The sequence below is a fragment of the Marmota marmota genome, unplaced genomic scaffold (assembly GCF_001458135.2).
Source record: "Marmota marmota marmota unplaced genomic scaffold, marMar, whole genome shotgun sequence".
Classification (NCBI taxonomy): Eukaryota; Metazoa; Chordata; class Mammalia; order Rodentia; family Sciuridae; genus Marmota; species Marmota marmota.
This window is the reverse complement of record NW_026000174.1, coordinates 27,874,478-27,889,656: the sequence shown is the minus strand read 5'-3', so window position 1 is coordinate 27,889,656 and position 15,179 is coordinate 27,874,478. Positions and strand designations below refer to the sequence as shown.

Below are 15,179 nucleotides of genomic sequence, written 5' to 3'. Positions count from 1 at the left end.
TAGGCACTGTAGTGCCTCTTGGTGGAGGAGGCCAGACAGCTCTGGGCCAGGCAGCATGGGACTCCGGGAGTGGCACACACACAGTGTGAGCACCAAGAAGGAAGGAGAGCAGATGGAAAGAATCTTGCAGCTAGATCTGACATTGATGTCAACAACTGGAGGTGAAACACTCCTGTTGGGCCACCTCAGCTGAGGCAGAGGTTCCAAGCAAAGAAGCCCCTTTAGTGAAGATATCTGGAGGGAGGGGGAAAAATTCACATTTGGAGGTTTGACTCACTTCTATCCCTACCTGGAAAGCAGGACTCATCACTCTGATTTTGCCTGTGATGAAACAGGGCTCAGGGGTGCTTCAGGGGTTCAAGGCCAAGGTGAAGCGGGACGTCAAACCCACATCTGTTTTCCAAAGAGGCAATGAGCTGAAGCTTGCAGAGCTGCCAGACTGAGGTGGGGTGGAGGGGTTTAGTTTAGATGGACAGTACTAAACGCCTCCACCCCTAACTTTTAATTTTTTCCCCAGTGGGGACAGGGACCTAAAATGGTTTCTCCTTCAAGCAAGCACAGGGCTGACTCTCTGGGGAAGACTGAAAGTTTGGGACAGGTTAGATTTCAAGATTGTCTACACCCTGCTCCTGGAGGAGTCTGGCTTTCCAGAAAGACACCCCTATTGCCTTTAATTTTAAAGTCCTTTCTCCCCTTTCCACTCCCTCCACACGCGAGCTCTCCTCAGACCCGGACAGCTGATCCTGGCACACAGCCCATCAGCCTCAGCAGCTCCAGAAGGCAGCCCCAAGCAGCCTGATCACACTGCCACTGATGTTCTTGTCCACCAGGGGCCGCTGTTGCACAGCACATGCAGTCCACCAAACCCCCGAGGCTGGAGCCTGCTCTTGCAAACTGACTTGCTCTTAGGCACCAAGACTGCCTGGCAGTTCCATCCCATTACCGCTTAGACCTGTTACATAGGGTGCAGTGCCTAGCCATCGGGGCCTTGCTTCAGTCTGAACAGTACTAAAGCTCATGATCTCAGGGGTGCTTGTAAAGAGAGGAGAGGGAAGGCAGGGCAGTGTGCCTGACACTGTTCCTAACTCACATTCTGGCCTCCTTAAACCCCTCCACCCCTAACTTTAAGGCAAATGCACCGAGGACTTGGCATGTGGGGACTTCTCCCCTTGCAAAGCTGGGGAAGGTGATAGGTCTGGTCTCCACTCCTCTCTGCCTGCCAGCCTGAGTGGTGACACAGACAGCTGACCTGGGATCCTGGGACGCTCTGCACAAGCCTGGCCTATTCCAAGAGCAGTAGAAGGCCAGTCGAGGTAGGCATGAGGGCTGAAGGCAGCTTGTAAGCCTAGGTGGGTTGAACCCCAAAGAGTTGTGAAGAAGCATGTAGGACCTCTGTCGAAAGCAGCCTGTCTCCCTCTCTAGGAGCTACTCCTAGAAGAAAAAGGACTGGCTGCAAGTCAGATCAAACTAAGACTCCTTACCCAGCATTCATGGCCCAGCTCTCCCCCACTCAGCCTCACTTTAGTATTAGAGCTCATTCTAACAAGATAAAGTCTCTGCCTTGCACTGGGGTCTGCAGGCCTTGGTCAATGACCCCTTTTGGCTAAGAGGAGGACACCTATAAATGGAAGCAAAAAAGTAAGTTCTCAACCCAGACTCTTGCCTCCTGGTGCCTAACTTTTCTAGCCTCAACTTGCTCTTCTATAAAGTGGGGTGGAGGTGATTTTTCTTACAGATTGACTGTGAGAATCCAACAGGCAAAGGATGGGAAAACTAAAGTTTGGTGCAAAAAAAATGAACTATTTCTTTCCATCTGCAGCTATAGGGGGAGCAGACAATGCAGAGAGACTGTTTTAAAGAGCAGCCTGAGCTGCAGGGCCTCCCAACCCCCTCCATCCTGTTAGAATGTCTGGTTTTCTGTCTCCAAGTCCAGATCTTTCTGTCTAGTGTCTCATCCAGCCCAGAGAGTCTGGGATGAGGAAGCTGCACAAAGACAGACAGTAATTTTTCCAGCCCTCACTCAACCCTGGGGATTTTCCTGGATTTGAAATTGAGCCTTCCTCCCCTCCCCTGCTCATCTTTTATTTCTCTATCGATTTTCATTAAACTCTCCCCTTGGCTCCAGAACAGGGTGAACTAATTCCTTATTTGAAAAAATAAATAAAACAAAGGGAAGGGATGCTCTTCTGAAAGCGAGATTGTCTCTGGTCTAAGGCTGGAAGAAGAAATTACCAGAACTGTCCCAGGCAGGCTGCTCTTTAAAGACCTGGCCAATTCTCTAGCTGTGGAGTCCCTCTTCTTTAAGGGGTGGGGGACACTTCAAGCCAAGTGTCCTACCCTCATATACCCAGTCTTCACCTGGATTGCAGTTCCCAGTCCATGTCTGGTCCCCAGTTCCCTCCAGTCCCAGGGCCCTGATCTTCCCTTTAACCACAGCTGGACCTCTACCAAGGTTACTGCAAAATCCCCAGCATTCAGGCTGTTTGGGGGGGCAATGTAGAGTTTTCCCCAGACCACCTTGAAAAGGCCAGGGAGAAGGAAAGGAAAGCAGACACAGGCAGAGTGTTTCCCCCATCTAGGCACCAGCCTGGAAACCCACTATATTGTCACTCTGCGTCACCATAGCAGCCCACAAGGGAGGTGTCATCCACACTGTACAGAAGAGGAAACCAAGGTTCACAGAGAAGTGGCTTGCAACCCTAGGCCAATTTCAGCCTCTCCCACAACCCTGCAGTCATTCCTCTTGGTGATGCCAGTGTACCTGGCCAGTTCCAGTCCTCCAGAAAGCCTGCCATGACCAGTCCACCTCAACAGAGTTAGGTCCATGGGCCCCCCTTAGACAGTATGACTCAGGGTCCTCACTACCTCCTTGGCCCTCATCTTCTTCCTCTAGTCTCCTCCCAAGTTTGGTTCAGGAACACTGCCTCCTCTTCCGGGATCCCCCAATTCACTGAGCAGGCTGCTCTTTAAAGACCTGGCCAGTTCTCCAGCTGTGGAGTCCCTCTTCTTTGGGGAGAATGGTTTCCTCTGCTCTCCTGGAAGCTGCTTGGGAGCCCCTCCTTGGTCTTTCTGGACCCAGCTCCACAACTGCCTCCTTGGTGCTGCCTGCAGAAACAACCCAGCAGGGGTGGGGCCTCCCTCCTGTGGTCTCTTGTGGTCATGGGACAGTCCTCCACTGCCTACTGCTCAACTCCCCTTGCCTGGCCAACAGGGTCTGCTTCGCTCTCCTCCCTATACCAGCTGGAAGTGGTGAGGTTGGGACTTAGGTCAGGAGCAGCAAGGCCATCTGGGTTAAGGTGCAGGGACTTTGCTGCTCTCGTGTATCCATTAAATCAGCAGAGCAGTGAGGTAGACAGGAGTGGTCAGGCAGGCAAGGCCCAAATTCTGGTTCTAGCATTCAGAATGTGATTTCAGGCAAGTCACATAAACTATCTGAGACTTCCTTGCCCTGTCTTTTGGATGTTAACGATGCTCACCTCACAAGGTTCTGGTTTTAATGGAGGGCATAATTGGCCAGACTAATCCAGCACAGTCAGCCTTCAGTGTCTGACACTTCTTTAGCCCACTAGGCCTGACAACCACCCAGGCCAGCCATGGCCTGTGATAGGGACACTAAAATATTCTGCTTTTTGAGCAGCATGAGAAAAAAAAAAAAAAAAAGCCTCTAGCCATTCCAGCTACAAAGGTTTTCAGCTCTTTCCTGAATTGAAAACTTTCTGCTGCACAATCTAGGAGTCCAAACCAAAGAGACAAGCTGGAGGTAGGGTGGGCATTGTCTGGGCAGGAAGGACCAGCTGGCAGGACACAGATGCAAAAGAAGAGGGTCATTTTGCTCACCCCATCCACATTTACACCAACTCCCAGGAACAGATGGAGAGCTCATACTCCAATCTTGCAGGCACCCAACTGTCCTGGGACACACCACTCCTTCCCACTTCTCCGCCATAAGAATATTCAGCATCTTTGGCATCTTTCCTTGAAACTTGGTTGAGAAATTCCCAAACATCAGCCCAGCCTCTTTATCCCTATAACCTAGATTCGCTGGGGGCCCAACTGCAGGCTGAGACCCTCTCAGGCGTAGGGAAGCAGCAGCCTCAGCCCCAGCAACGGAGTAGATGTAGAGAATGGCCAGAATGTCATGTCTCCCCAGGTTGGGCTTGAGTGGGGCCCTGGGGCCTGTCAGAACACCACATTGCTTCTCCAACTTCACCCTTCCCTGTGACATATTGACCCAGTCACTGCTTGGACCTGGGTTTCCGATTCCCCATTCAGGCCCTCTAGTCCTCAGTGGGGCAGAATTGCCTGGGTACCCAGTGCTCCACTGCTCTTGACCCTCTGTCCACCAAGGACCTGGCTCCCCTTCCCTTGGCTGCAATGGATGGACCAACCACTCCCCGTACTGGCTTGCCTGCCCATTGCTGTATTCTATCCATCAGGCTTTTCAGTCAGTGATCTCCCCACCTAGGAAGTGCTAAGTGTCCCTTTGGACCCTGCCATTCTTGATCAGTTTCATTAGTCCCTCTCCCCTTCACCTCCACATTGAGACCCACAGTCAACACCTCTAGCAACCTCCTCTGTGTGCCATCTGGAAGAAAACAGGATAAAGGTGACTTGGTCCATAAAGAGACCCAGATGGCCACTATGAGGCTTGGCCCCACCCCCACCTGGCTTATGCCACCTCAGATAGCCACCCTTACCTTCTCCAGCTGGTGGACACCCTCTTCCACACAGCAGATGGAGGCCAGTGTGCGGAGCGCCTGGGGGTACAAGCACCGGAAATTGTCCTGTCGGCAGACCTTGAAGAGTGCTACAACCCCACCCTCCTGCCAAGAAAAAAGAAAATGTCACATGACACATCACCATGGACCTTCCCTGGTACTGACTCAAGAATAACTGGAATCCCTCACTCAGTTGATCAGCTTTGGGGTCACCCCCCACCACCACCACACATAACACATATGCACAGAGAAATGCGGACTCCTAATGGTCCAAGTTGGAGGTGAGATCACCCTGATGCTTCTGGGATTTGGGGGCCAGAGGCCCAGAAGAACATTTTACTGGGGCCAGGATTGACATCATTCAACATAGGTCCCAGACGCCTGGCCACACCCTCTCAGCAGCCTCCAGTGGAGCAGTCCTGGAATCATCAAAAACATGTCCTAGAAACAGACCAGAGGCAGGTGGAGGGAACGGAAGACTAGAAGTCTAGTGCTAGTTCTCACTCTGCCAGCAATCCCCAGGCTCCTCCTCAACAACTCTGACTGCTCTGGCAGGCAGGCAAGATGAAGTTTATTTATACCTTTATACCATACCATAATTTATTCCCACTCTGTGATGGGGAAAAAATCCTGAAGTGCACATGGGTAAGATAATCCACCCTACATCCACACCACACTGCCAGGCAGGAATCTGGGAGAGGGAGTGCCTCCTCCAGGTGCCCTGCAACTGGTCATGTTTATTCTAAACTAACCACTGAAGCCCACCTTGGCCTGGTATAACAGATCACACGGGGGACTCGCAATACCCGGCAAACCAAAGGCAAGCCCACCTTGTGCCTCCAGAGCACATGAGGCTGGATTCCCTGCCTCTGGCTTTGATTCCTTCCCTCCCTCTCCCTCTTCCCTGGGGGCTGGAAGGGTGCCTGGAGGTGGCAGCACTAACACAGCATCAGCCACTCCCCTGAAGCCTTGGGACGCTGGCCCTTAACCTCATCACTCCCAAGTCTAAGCCCTTTGCAGCTGCTCCCAAAACTGAACAAAATGTCACAGAAAGAAGGTAAGTTCACCAAAATACCATCTCCCATCAGAATTTTAAGAACTCTGACCACCAAAAATTATAGTGAGCACCTACTATGTGCCAAGCTCTATCCTGTGCTGACCGAGGATGCAGCAGCGAATGATTGGAAGGACAGCAAACCAACCACTGGCAGAGGAAGCCATGACCACTGCAGCCCAGTACAGCTGCACCAAGACAACCCAGGCCCAGACCCTTTTCTCCCTCCACTCCAAAAACATAGGCTTACTCGCTCTTTTGGCTCTAAGAGTTCTGCTGCTGATCACAGCAGGGGTTAGGGTAAACACGCCTAACTATGGAGAAGTGGATAACTTCTGACATTTTATAATCAACTAAGATTGACCACAAACTTTTATAACTCTACTTCCCTCTGGGGCTGTTGGATTGGTGGGAAAGGGGCCTGCCTTACTGCTGGTAAATTTATTCATATATTTGAAAACACAAAGACATTGTATTTTCAGTGTCAGACACTGTGCTGAGCCCTGAGCAGGACTGCCTCAGGCCCTGTCCATCCTGAACTCATAGTCCGGCAGGGATGGCAGGAAATTCTAAAAGCAGATTCAAAGCTGGGTAAAGGTACAACGAAAGAGGGTGGGGGCGCAGGGTTAAGAGCATGCAGAGCAGGAGGCTCTCACTACCTGGGAGGAGTTTGTAGAAGGGGTAAGAGAGAACCATTCCGATTTTATATGCACATCACTTCTATAATAAAAATTTGTCTAGCATGAGACAAGAAGCCTATGCCTCCAATTCCTTGTCCTATAATCCTTTAACCTTACCTTCACACTTGCTCACAGGACATCTGATAAGGGTTCTCTATAAAGACCTTACTCAGAATCAAGGAACAATCAAGTTACCCTTTAAAGTGAGAAGAAAAGAAACAGGACTCCTAAGCTCTCCTTAGCCAGCCCTGCTGGCCACTAAAAGCCTCCCTCCAGATTAAATATATGCTCATACATATGGAGATATGTTTATTTATGTATTTATGTTTGATCATCTCAGTTAAACAAATATATTTCAATAAATAGATGACAGATGTTGACATCTGGAGCAGACAATGAAGAAACGATGCCAAAGAGCAGGAGGTCGAATGCCAGGATGGATGTGGCAGCCCCCATTTGGCTCAGGAAGCATTGAAACCAGCACAGGTCTGCCTGCTCCCCTGCACACATTTGCACTGGATCCTCATTACATTCTTTCCCAAAGCCTGTGACAAAGGTCCTTATTTGTGTTTTTAGCTACTGGGAGAGGAAAGAGAAAATTTTGGATCCAGTCTAAGGAGATTCTGGTCCAAATCCTGGCTCTGCTGCTGCTTAGCACTGACTAAAAATGAGTCATAACAGCTACATGACTAAGCAATAGGGGGAGCAGTGAAGCCACTGTGTGCAGAAGGGCCTGGTCCCATGTTTTAGACCGAGGTAGGAGGGTCAGGTTAGACAGAAGGCTTCCTGGCTAGATGGTTGCCTCGTGGCCTCATGGAAGATGTATCAAGAGTTGGGACACGTGGAAGGCCAGGGGAGGAAGGGGCCACAGGAGCTGAGGTGAATTATCTCATGGACCACACTGACCACACTGGAGCCCCCATTCAGAATAGGAGCATGGCACTCACCCAGGAGCAAGACTGGGAATTGCCTGAGCTAACAGATCACACTGTTGGCTGGAGCTTGTTTAATTTTATAGAAAGCTCTGGGCTCCGAGCCGAGCTCTATAACAGAATGAATTATTCAGACAAGCTTGGGATGAGCTGTCCTAAAGCTGGCAGAGGCCACTTATGGGGTGTGGAGGCTGGTGGTAGCAGGAATAAGAGAAGAGCTGGGGATAATTTTAATGAAGCGCAGGGGAGTTTTCATGCTCGGCTCTGGGGAAGGGATGGAGTTGGCCACCATTATCTCAGGGAAGCTTGGGCACCGTCCTTGGTCTTCAGAGTATCCAGAGATTGAGAGGACGGATTTCAGATGGGCTGCCCAAGTTCCCTCCTGAAGGCAGCTTAAGTAGATTAATGACCCAAAAAGAGACTACAGCAGACCCCAAAAGAGGAAGGTCACTGGGAGAAACTGCTCACATGTGTCACAAAGTTGGTCACATTTACTGAGCATCTGAGGGGAGAGCGCTAGGCAGGTGTGCCAGGGACTCCCAGTTCCTGCCTCACTGTCAGGACTAGACACCCTCACCCAGTGACTCTGCTGGAGGAACTAGTCTCAGCATCTTTTAGGCTAGAAATAAAGTAGGTATCATGCACCTTCTCTCTGCTCTTAACCCTTTGTCTACGGGATCCCAAAGACCAGAGACACAAGAAGGTCGAGATAATGATTTGGAGTGAGCAATACGCAGTTAAAATCCCATCTCTGCATTAATGTGTGTGACCTAAGTTATTTACATTTTTTTAACCCCTGAATCTCTGTTTCCTTGCCTTAAAGATGGGAAATAAATTCTAACACATCAAAAGATTGTTGGAGTATCAGATGAGATAATAAGTCGGTTGAGTAAGTAGTGAAGGACATGGGAGGTCTGTGGGAAGAGGACAAAGGGATAAAAGAGTGAGAGGGAAGGAAAGGAGGAGGGAAAAGTGGAGGACCTGCTGCTGAGTGGGATTCGGAACACAACCAAGAGCACAGCCTATAATGCTAAACAGCCGGGTTCCAATTCTGTCACTTACCAACCAAATGGCCTTCTCATTGTCTCAGCTCCCCCACCTGTACCATGGGTTGGATGCTGTCTACCACAAAGGATGAGCAGGAGGTTTATTTTTTATTATTTAAAAAAAATACATGAGAACAGAATGCATTACAATTCTTATTACACATATACAGCACAATTTTTCATATCTCTGGTCATGTATAAAGTATTTTTGACACCAATTCGTGTCTTCATACATGTACTTTGAATAATGATGTCCATCACATTCCACCATCCTTGCTAATCCTCTGCCCCCTCCTTTTCCCTCCCACCCCTCTGCCCTACCTAGAGTTCATCAATTCCTCCCATTCTCTCCCTCCCTGCCCCACTATGAATCAGCCTCCTTATATCAGAGGAAAAATTCAGCATTTATTTTTTTGGGGAATGGCTAACTTCACTTAGCATTATCTTCTCCAACACCATCCATTTATCTGCAAATGCCATGATTTTATTCTCTTTTATTGCTGAGTAAAATTCTATTGTGTATATATGCCACACTTTTTTTATCTGTTTATCTACAGAAGGGCATCTAGGTTGGCTCCACAGTTTAGCTCTTGTGAATTGTGCTAGCAGGAGGTTTAAATAAGTTATTTTGTATAAAGCACTTAGAACATCACAGTAAGTGCTGTTTATAGAGCACTTTTTTTAATAGCACACTTTAATGGGTTTTTTTTTCTCTACTACCATAGCTGTCATCACCACCATCATCATCACGGCTGACCATCTACAGCCATAGAAATCTCAGTTCTCTTACTCCTCTCCCCGATTCCTGTCTTCACTGTCATCAGCTTTGCACCTGGAGTGGGCGAGCTGATCTTGGATTTCTGCACCAGGAGCAGAGAAAGAAGAGCTACTGATTCAGACAGACTGATCTGTTGTAGCAAAGGCTTCACCTGGAAAGGGAAGGACTCCAGATTTTAGCCAATTAAGCTGGTGGGGGAAAAAAAAGCATTGACTCCAGAGCTGGACAAATCTGGTTTCAAATGTCAGCTGGACAAGGTATTCAACCACTGAGAGTCCTGGAGTCCTCATCTGTACGTCAGGGCCACCATACCATCTCAGAGGGGTAACTGTGCAGAAAGTGCCAGTACGGAACCTGGCACATAGGAAGCAACCAACATATAGGAATTCTGAATGTTATTCTGGTTAATGCTCAATAAGATTCGTGTATTCTCTTGGGTAGGCTCCAGTGAGGTGTGGCCCACATAACAATCAAAGGATCACTATGAATCTTTAAAACTACTGGTTATGGCTCATGAGAGTTCAGGGATGGTGTTGAGAACACGGGGGATATTTGAGTAGCTAAGGAGTGGGTGGAATAGGTAAGGAGCCTCTAGACAGAAATAGAGGAGTGATGACTAAATGTGGAAAACAGTTCACCAAAGCCTTCTGTTTAAAAATGGATTAGGGTAAAATTAAAATTGCTTCATTACTTTCTCCATAAAAATACCAGGGAAGTCGGAGAGCATGGCAGATTCAGGAGGTCTCAAAGTATCAAAGAGTTCAGCCTCTTCAGGTTGACCTTGCCAACCTCCTCCAGTGAGCTAATGGTAGAACTGGGAGAAGAGGAGACTCTGGTCCCTACCCAGACCTTTCTCCCCTGCTTTCTACCACTGGGAATTTTTGGAATCAGTCTTTAGCCAGAGGAGAGTCCTGGTCCTCAGAGGAGACTAGGCTTAGGCACAAATGCATGTCCTCTCTCTGCTTTCCTGAAAGAGGAACACAAATGAAGGCAGGCAGTAGGAGCCCTCAATGTCAACCAGCAGGTGGAGATGAGACTTTGAGTATCCAGGCCCTGGAGCAGAACACCCAGAGCTTCAGAGCCTATGCCAAGTAGAGTCTCCTTCCCAGGAAATTCTAAGTCCTCTTCTCAAAACAAAACACCTCCGGCCCCATTCTGCCATTGAGAATAAGTCTCACCCCTTCTGGGCTTCAGCTCCACTCCTGCAACCCAAACTCAGCTGCCATTTGTCATTCATTTGGAATAATGGAAAATGATTGTTCCAAAAGAAGTTCAGCTCACTTCTATTTGAACCTAATCATCAAACAGAGATCGGTTGCAACGGCTCTCTGGTCCCCCACAGCACCACAACAGATCTCTGAAGACTGAACCCTCTCAACCAAGATGAATGGTGGAAAAACAGGATATTTGAAGGTGGAAGGGCCAATGCTACCTTCTCCAATCCCCTTTGCCCCAGACCCCAATACCACCATAAGCTTTGTGGGTCACATCTTAACTAAATACCTCCCAAAGAGAGTAGCGACCTCAACCCAAGAGGCAGGGAACCTGGAAAGCTAAATATCTGCCCCGGGCCTTACTCCAGACAAATCAATTCAGAAATTATTTAAAGCTCCCTCATGATTCTAGTGGGCATCTGGGGTTGAGACTTTTGGCCCTAAAATTGGAAGAGCCAAAGACTGAACCACAAGTCACCACTATGGGCTTTGGACCATGAATTTTGAACTAAAGACACCTGGTTTATAATTCTGACTCCACTCTTTTGTGGTGCTGGGGATTGGACCCAGGGTCTTGTGCATGCGAGGGAAGCACTCTATCAACTGAGCTATTTCCCCAGCCCCCTGACTCTACTCTTTATCAGCTGTGTGACCCTGGACAAGTCCCTCAGATCATGATCTCAATTATAGATGGGAACATATGGAAACTGTCCACTTCACAGGATGGTTTTGTTTCCAAAGAAATAAGGTTTACAAGGCATTAAGTAGAGTGCACAGCAACACTCAAATGTTAGCTACTGCTATTATGTATAATTCACTTCTCTGCTGACCAGCATTGGCAAGTGTTTACCCTGGTTATTCTAAGTGTCTTTAAAGGCTGAGAGCAGTGAATCTGAGTATCTGATCATGCTTCAGAATCACCTGCAAAGCTTGAAAATGTAGATTCCCAAGTCTTAGCCCAGGTTCTCAGTAAATCTTGGGCGGAGGGAGAGTAAAAGTATTTGTGTTTTCCACAAATGCTCTAAAGGATTGTGATGCCTCGGAATCATCCAAATAGAGCATCTTCCTGGGACTGGTGTCATAAGCCTATTGAAAGACACAACTTGATTCCAATTAGATCCCTCATTCTTTATCCATTGGTGATATTATTTCACAAGTGAAAAATAAGAACAAACAGACCTTACTTTGATCCTAGAGCTATCAAATTGCCTACATTGGGCTCTAAGGTTTTAGAGGCCGTAATCAAGAGCAAATTAACCACAAAGTCAATTAATTAGGGCCCCTATTGTAATATATGAAGCCAGTGTCCTTTTTTATTTCATCTTTCCCTCATGTAATACTGAAGTAGCTGTAAGGCATTTTGGGGAATCCAGCCAGGAGCTGAGTAAAGGGATTTTTTGGATGGGACCCTTGAGAACACATGCCTCTGAATTTGAGGTGAAGGTCATGTTTATAGATATGTTCCCCTCCTATTTCTCCCGATAACACTACTAATAATTATTATGGGGTAGAGGTTGTTATGATAACAAGATTAAGAGATGTAAATAGGGCTTAACTCTATAGACAACAATATAAAAAACTTTCCTTTGAACTAGTTTGAGATACTACATTTCTTCTATCCATGATGCCAGGAAGCCACATAAAGCCAATCTATCTTCTAAAATGCTACATGCCAGATGGTCTTTGTATTAGTACATCACCATGTAGACACCAGGGACACCACAGTTTCAAGAAGGAAAATCAATGAGTGGAGATAGGGAAAGAAGTTGACCCTGCACAAATAAAATAATGGAGGTTCTGGGGATACCATTTTTTTTTTTTTGTCTCAAGTTGAAAATGAAATCACAGGGACTATCCACCTATTAAAGTGAAACACCAAGGGCCAGTTAGGAGAGGCGACTCTCCCAAGGTCACATAGCAAACTAATTCCCAACCAAGATGGACCTCTTGAGCCAGTTGTTTCCACCCATTCACTGAACAAGGGAGCTTCCTCTCACTTTCCCGAGGCTTGCCATTCTGGTCCCTGACTACAAAGTTCACCTTGGCTATGATGCGGCACAAAGGAGCCCCCTCCTGGGTCAGGCTGAACAGGTTGCCTGTGGTAGACTCTGTGGTGTAGATATTGTCCGAGGCATCAATTTTTCTCACCAATGCCTAGGAAGAGAGAGAGAAGTAAGCTGGTTACTCACACCCATGTGCCTTCCCCTCATCTTCCTTAATGGATTACCAGTGGCCCATGCTCCCAATAGCCATTTTGGAACCTATAATCCTGCCCCATCCACTACCGCACTCTGGGGTCACCAAGGATATGGTTTGGGGAAAGACATGGGTGAGGGTGACAGCTGAGCTCTATATCAGAGATATGAATCACTTCAAAGTCTTGGGAATGAGCAACAAATTTACCCCATCAGAAAATCAGCTCTCAATATTGATAAGCTCAGCAAATACCATTTTGTTGTGCTACTGGCTTCCGGTGAAAACAGAAACCATCAGTTAAGTAAACAAGTTGAAAACCAATGAGTTACTACAATTATGGTCAAAGAATTTGCCCATTTTGGATGGCAATTAGCCAATGGTGAACTCCAGCTGGGTGATAATTTCAATGGTTAATGCAAGAGAAGCACTCGACAGAGCTTACTGCTTGGGAAACATTTTCACTGGGTGTATAAAGTAGCCAAAAAAGCTACACTGGGAATTCTGTCACCAGGTGAGTAATTCAGTAAGGTCATATTGTCCAAGGTCAAAGAATTCTAGGCTACTGGTTGAAAGAGATTAGAAATGACCAAATACAGGAGGCCCAAGAAAGAAAGCAAATGAAAGAGTCATTAGTAAATAACATATGAAGATTTATTCCTAGAAGAGTTTAGGTAATTTCTGGGAAAAAAAGCTCTTTATGAATCTTGAAATCACTTCATAATCAACCATTAGCTTTGGTGCATGTGACTCATTGATTATAAATGAATTCTACCTGCTAATTAATGCCAGTTGCTCGAGTTTCTCCTGGGAGGGATGGAGATAGAGATATTAGGGAGAGCTGCCTGAAAGAGCCTCAAACAAAAATGTAAAACCTGCAGAGCTGGGTGCTCAGTGCAGCCTCTTGTGTGGTTTCAGTTGCCATGTTTATTTAAAAATATTAAAATGGGATTGTTGGGGCTGGGATTGTGGCTCAGCAGTGGAGCGCATACCTAGCACATGCAGGGCTCTGGGTTCCTTCTTCAGCACCACAAATAAATAAATAAATAAATAAAGGTATGGTGTCAACTATGACTAAAAACAAATATTTTAAAAAGGGGATTGTTTTTAAATAACCCTGGTGTTACAAAAATGAAATAAAAGGAAACTAGGAGATCTGAGTTCCATCTCCTGCTTGCCTTTAACTTATTATGTTGATGCGGTGAGCATGTGCGTAAAAAGCATGAACTCTGGGAGCCAAACTGGATTCCAATCCTGGGTTTGCCACGCTGGTCTATGTGCCCTAGAGAAAGTAATTTAGTTTAGACTTTCTCTGCCTTGATTTCTTCAACTGTAAAATGTTGGAAATAACATCTATCTCTTAAGGTGATTATGACAAACATAAGATTAAGTAAGGAGTTGTCAGACACATGGAAGCAAAATAAAATTGTTAACAGCCATTACTTTGTGATCTTGGGCCTTTGAGATAAACTCACTAGACTTTGGTTTCCCCACTGGTAAACGATGAAAATAAGACGGTTTGAGGCTTAAGGTAAATGGCTATCCAGCTCTCCCTTTTCCTCTTTTATTCAAACTCAAGCATATTTCTTTCTTTCTCTCTCTCTCTCTCTCTCTCTCTCTCTCTCTCTCTCTCTCTCTTTCTCTCTCTCTCTCTCTCTCACACACACACACACACACACACCCTACTAATCCTCTACAGAGTGCAGCCTAAGATTAAGGGTGTATTTAATAAAACTACATTAAATATAAAAATTATTCTCAAAGATATGATGGATGCCTCTTGTAAGAGATTCAACAAAAGGTAAGTAGCCTTAATAACTAAGATTTGTCACTACAAATCTCTGTAATGAACATACTTCTTAGAATCCTTCCCTATTGTTACCATAAGCAGCTACACATTTGATACCAATGCTCATATGAAAATGCAGATTTCATGTATTGGGGTCCTGTACCTAAATGATAATTACCTAATGTTCCTGATTAGTGTTTGCACTTGAAGCAAATTAGCATTACATTAAACAATTCAAACCCAATGTCTTTTGCAATCAGCTGCTAATATTAGACCATTTATGTATGAGAATAATTTCATGTTAATGTCTATACACATATATACAGTAATTACACTCTAGATATATCTTAGTGAATCAAATCTCTTTCTCTCTCTCTCTCTCTCTCTCTCTCTCTCTCTCTCTCACACACACACACACACACACACACACACACACACACAAAGTTGTAAGCATCTTTTCCACAGTATACATTTGGAAAGATATGAGATCAGACTCCACTGAAATCTTCAAAGTCCTAAATATCACATGTTGGAGTTGGAAGGGCTTCAGATGACTTTTGTCCAACCCTCATTTCACAGTTGAGAAAACTGAGACACAGAAACCTGACCAATATCTGACATGTGGTCTGAGGGGGTGGGGCTGGATGCGGGGGACTGAACCGCATCCTTTGTGAATCTGACTTCCTATTTCCATCTCTAATGTGGGCAGGACCTCACTGAAACTAATGAAACTGGAAGCCTGAGGCAAGGATACATGGGCCATATTAGCCATTCC

General features: G+C 46.4%; 1 protein-coding gene across 5 annotated transcripts in view; it reads right to left on the bottom strand.

The window, feature by feature from the left end:
• Insc (INSC spindle orientation adaptor protein) overlaps positions 1–15,179 on the bottom strand; it is a 313,322-nt gene that overhangs the window by 226,447 nt on the left and 71,696 nt on the right. For all 5 annotated transcript variants that reach the window (XM_015476343.2, XM_048788404.1, XM_048788403.1 and 2 more), the window contains exons 6-7: positions 12,463–12,576; positions 4,698–4,823 (exon numbers count right to left, since the gene is read on the bottom strand). In XM_015476343.2, coding sequence (XP_015331829.1) covers positions 4,698–4,823; positions 12,463–12,576 — 240 coding nt within the window. The remainder of the gene's footprint in view (positions 1–4,697; positions 4,824–12,462; positions 12,577–15,179) is intronic.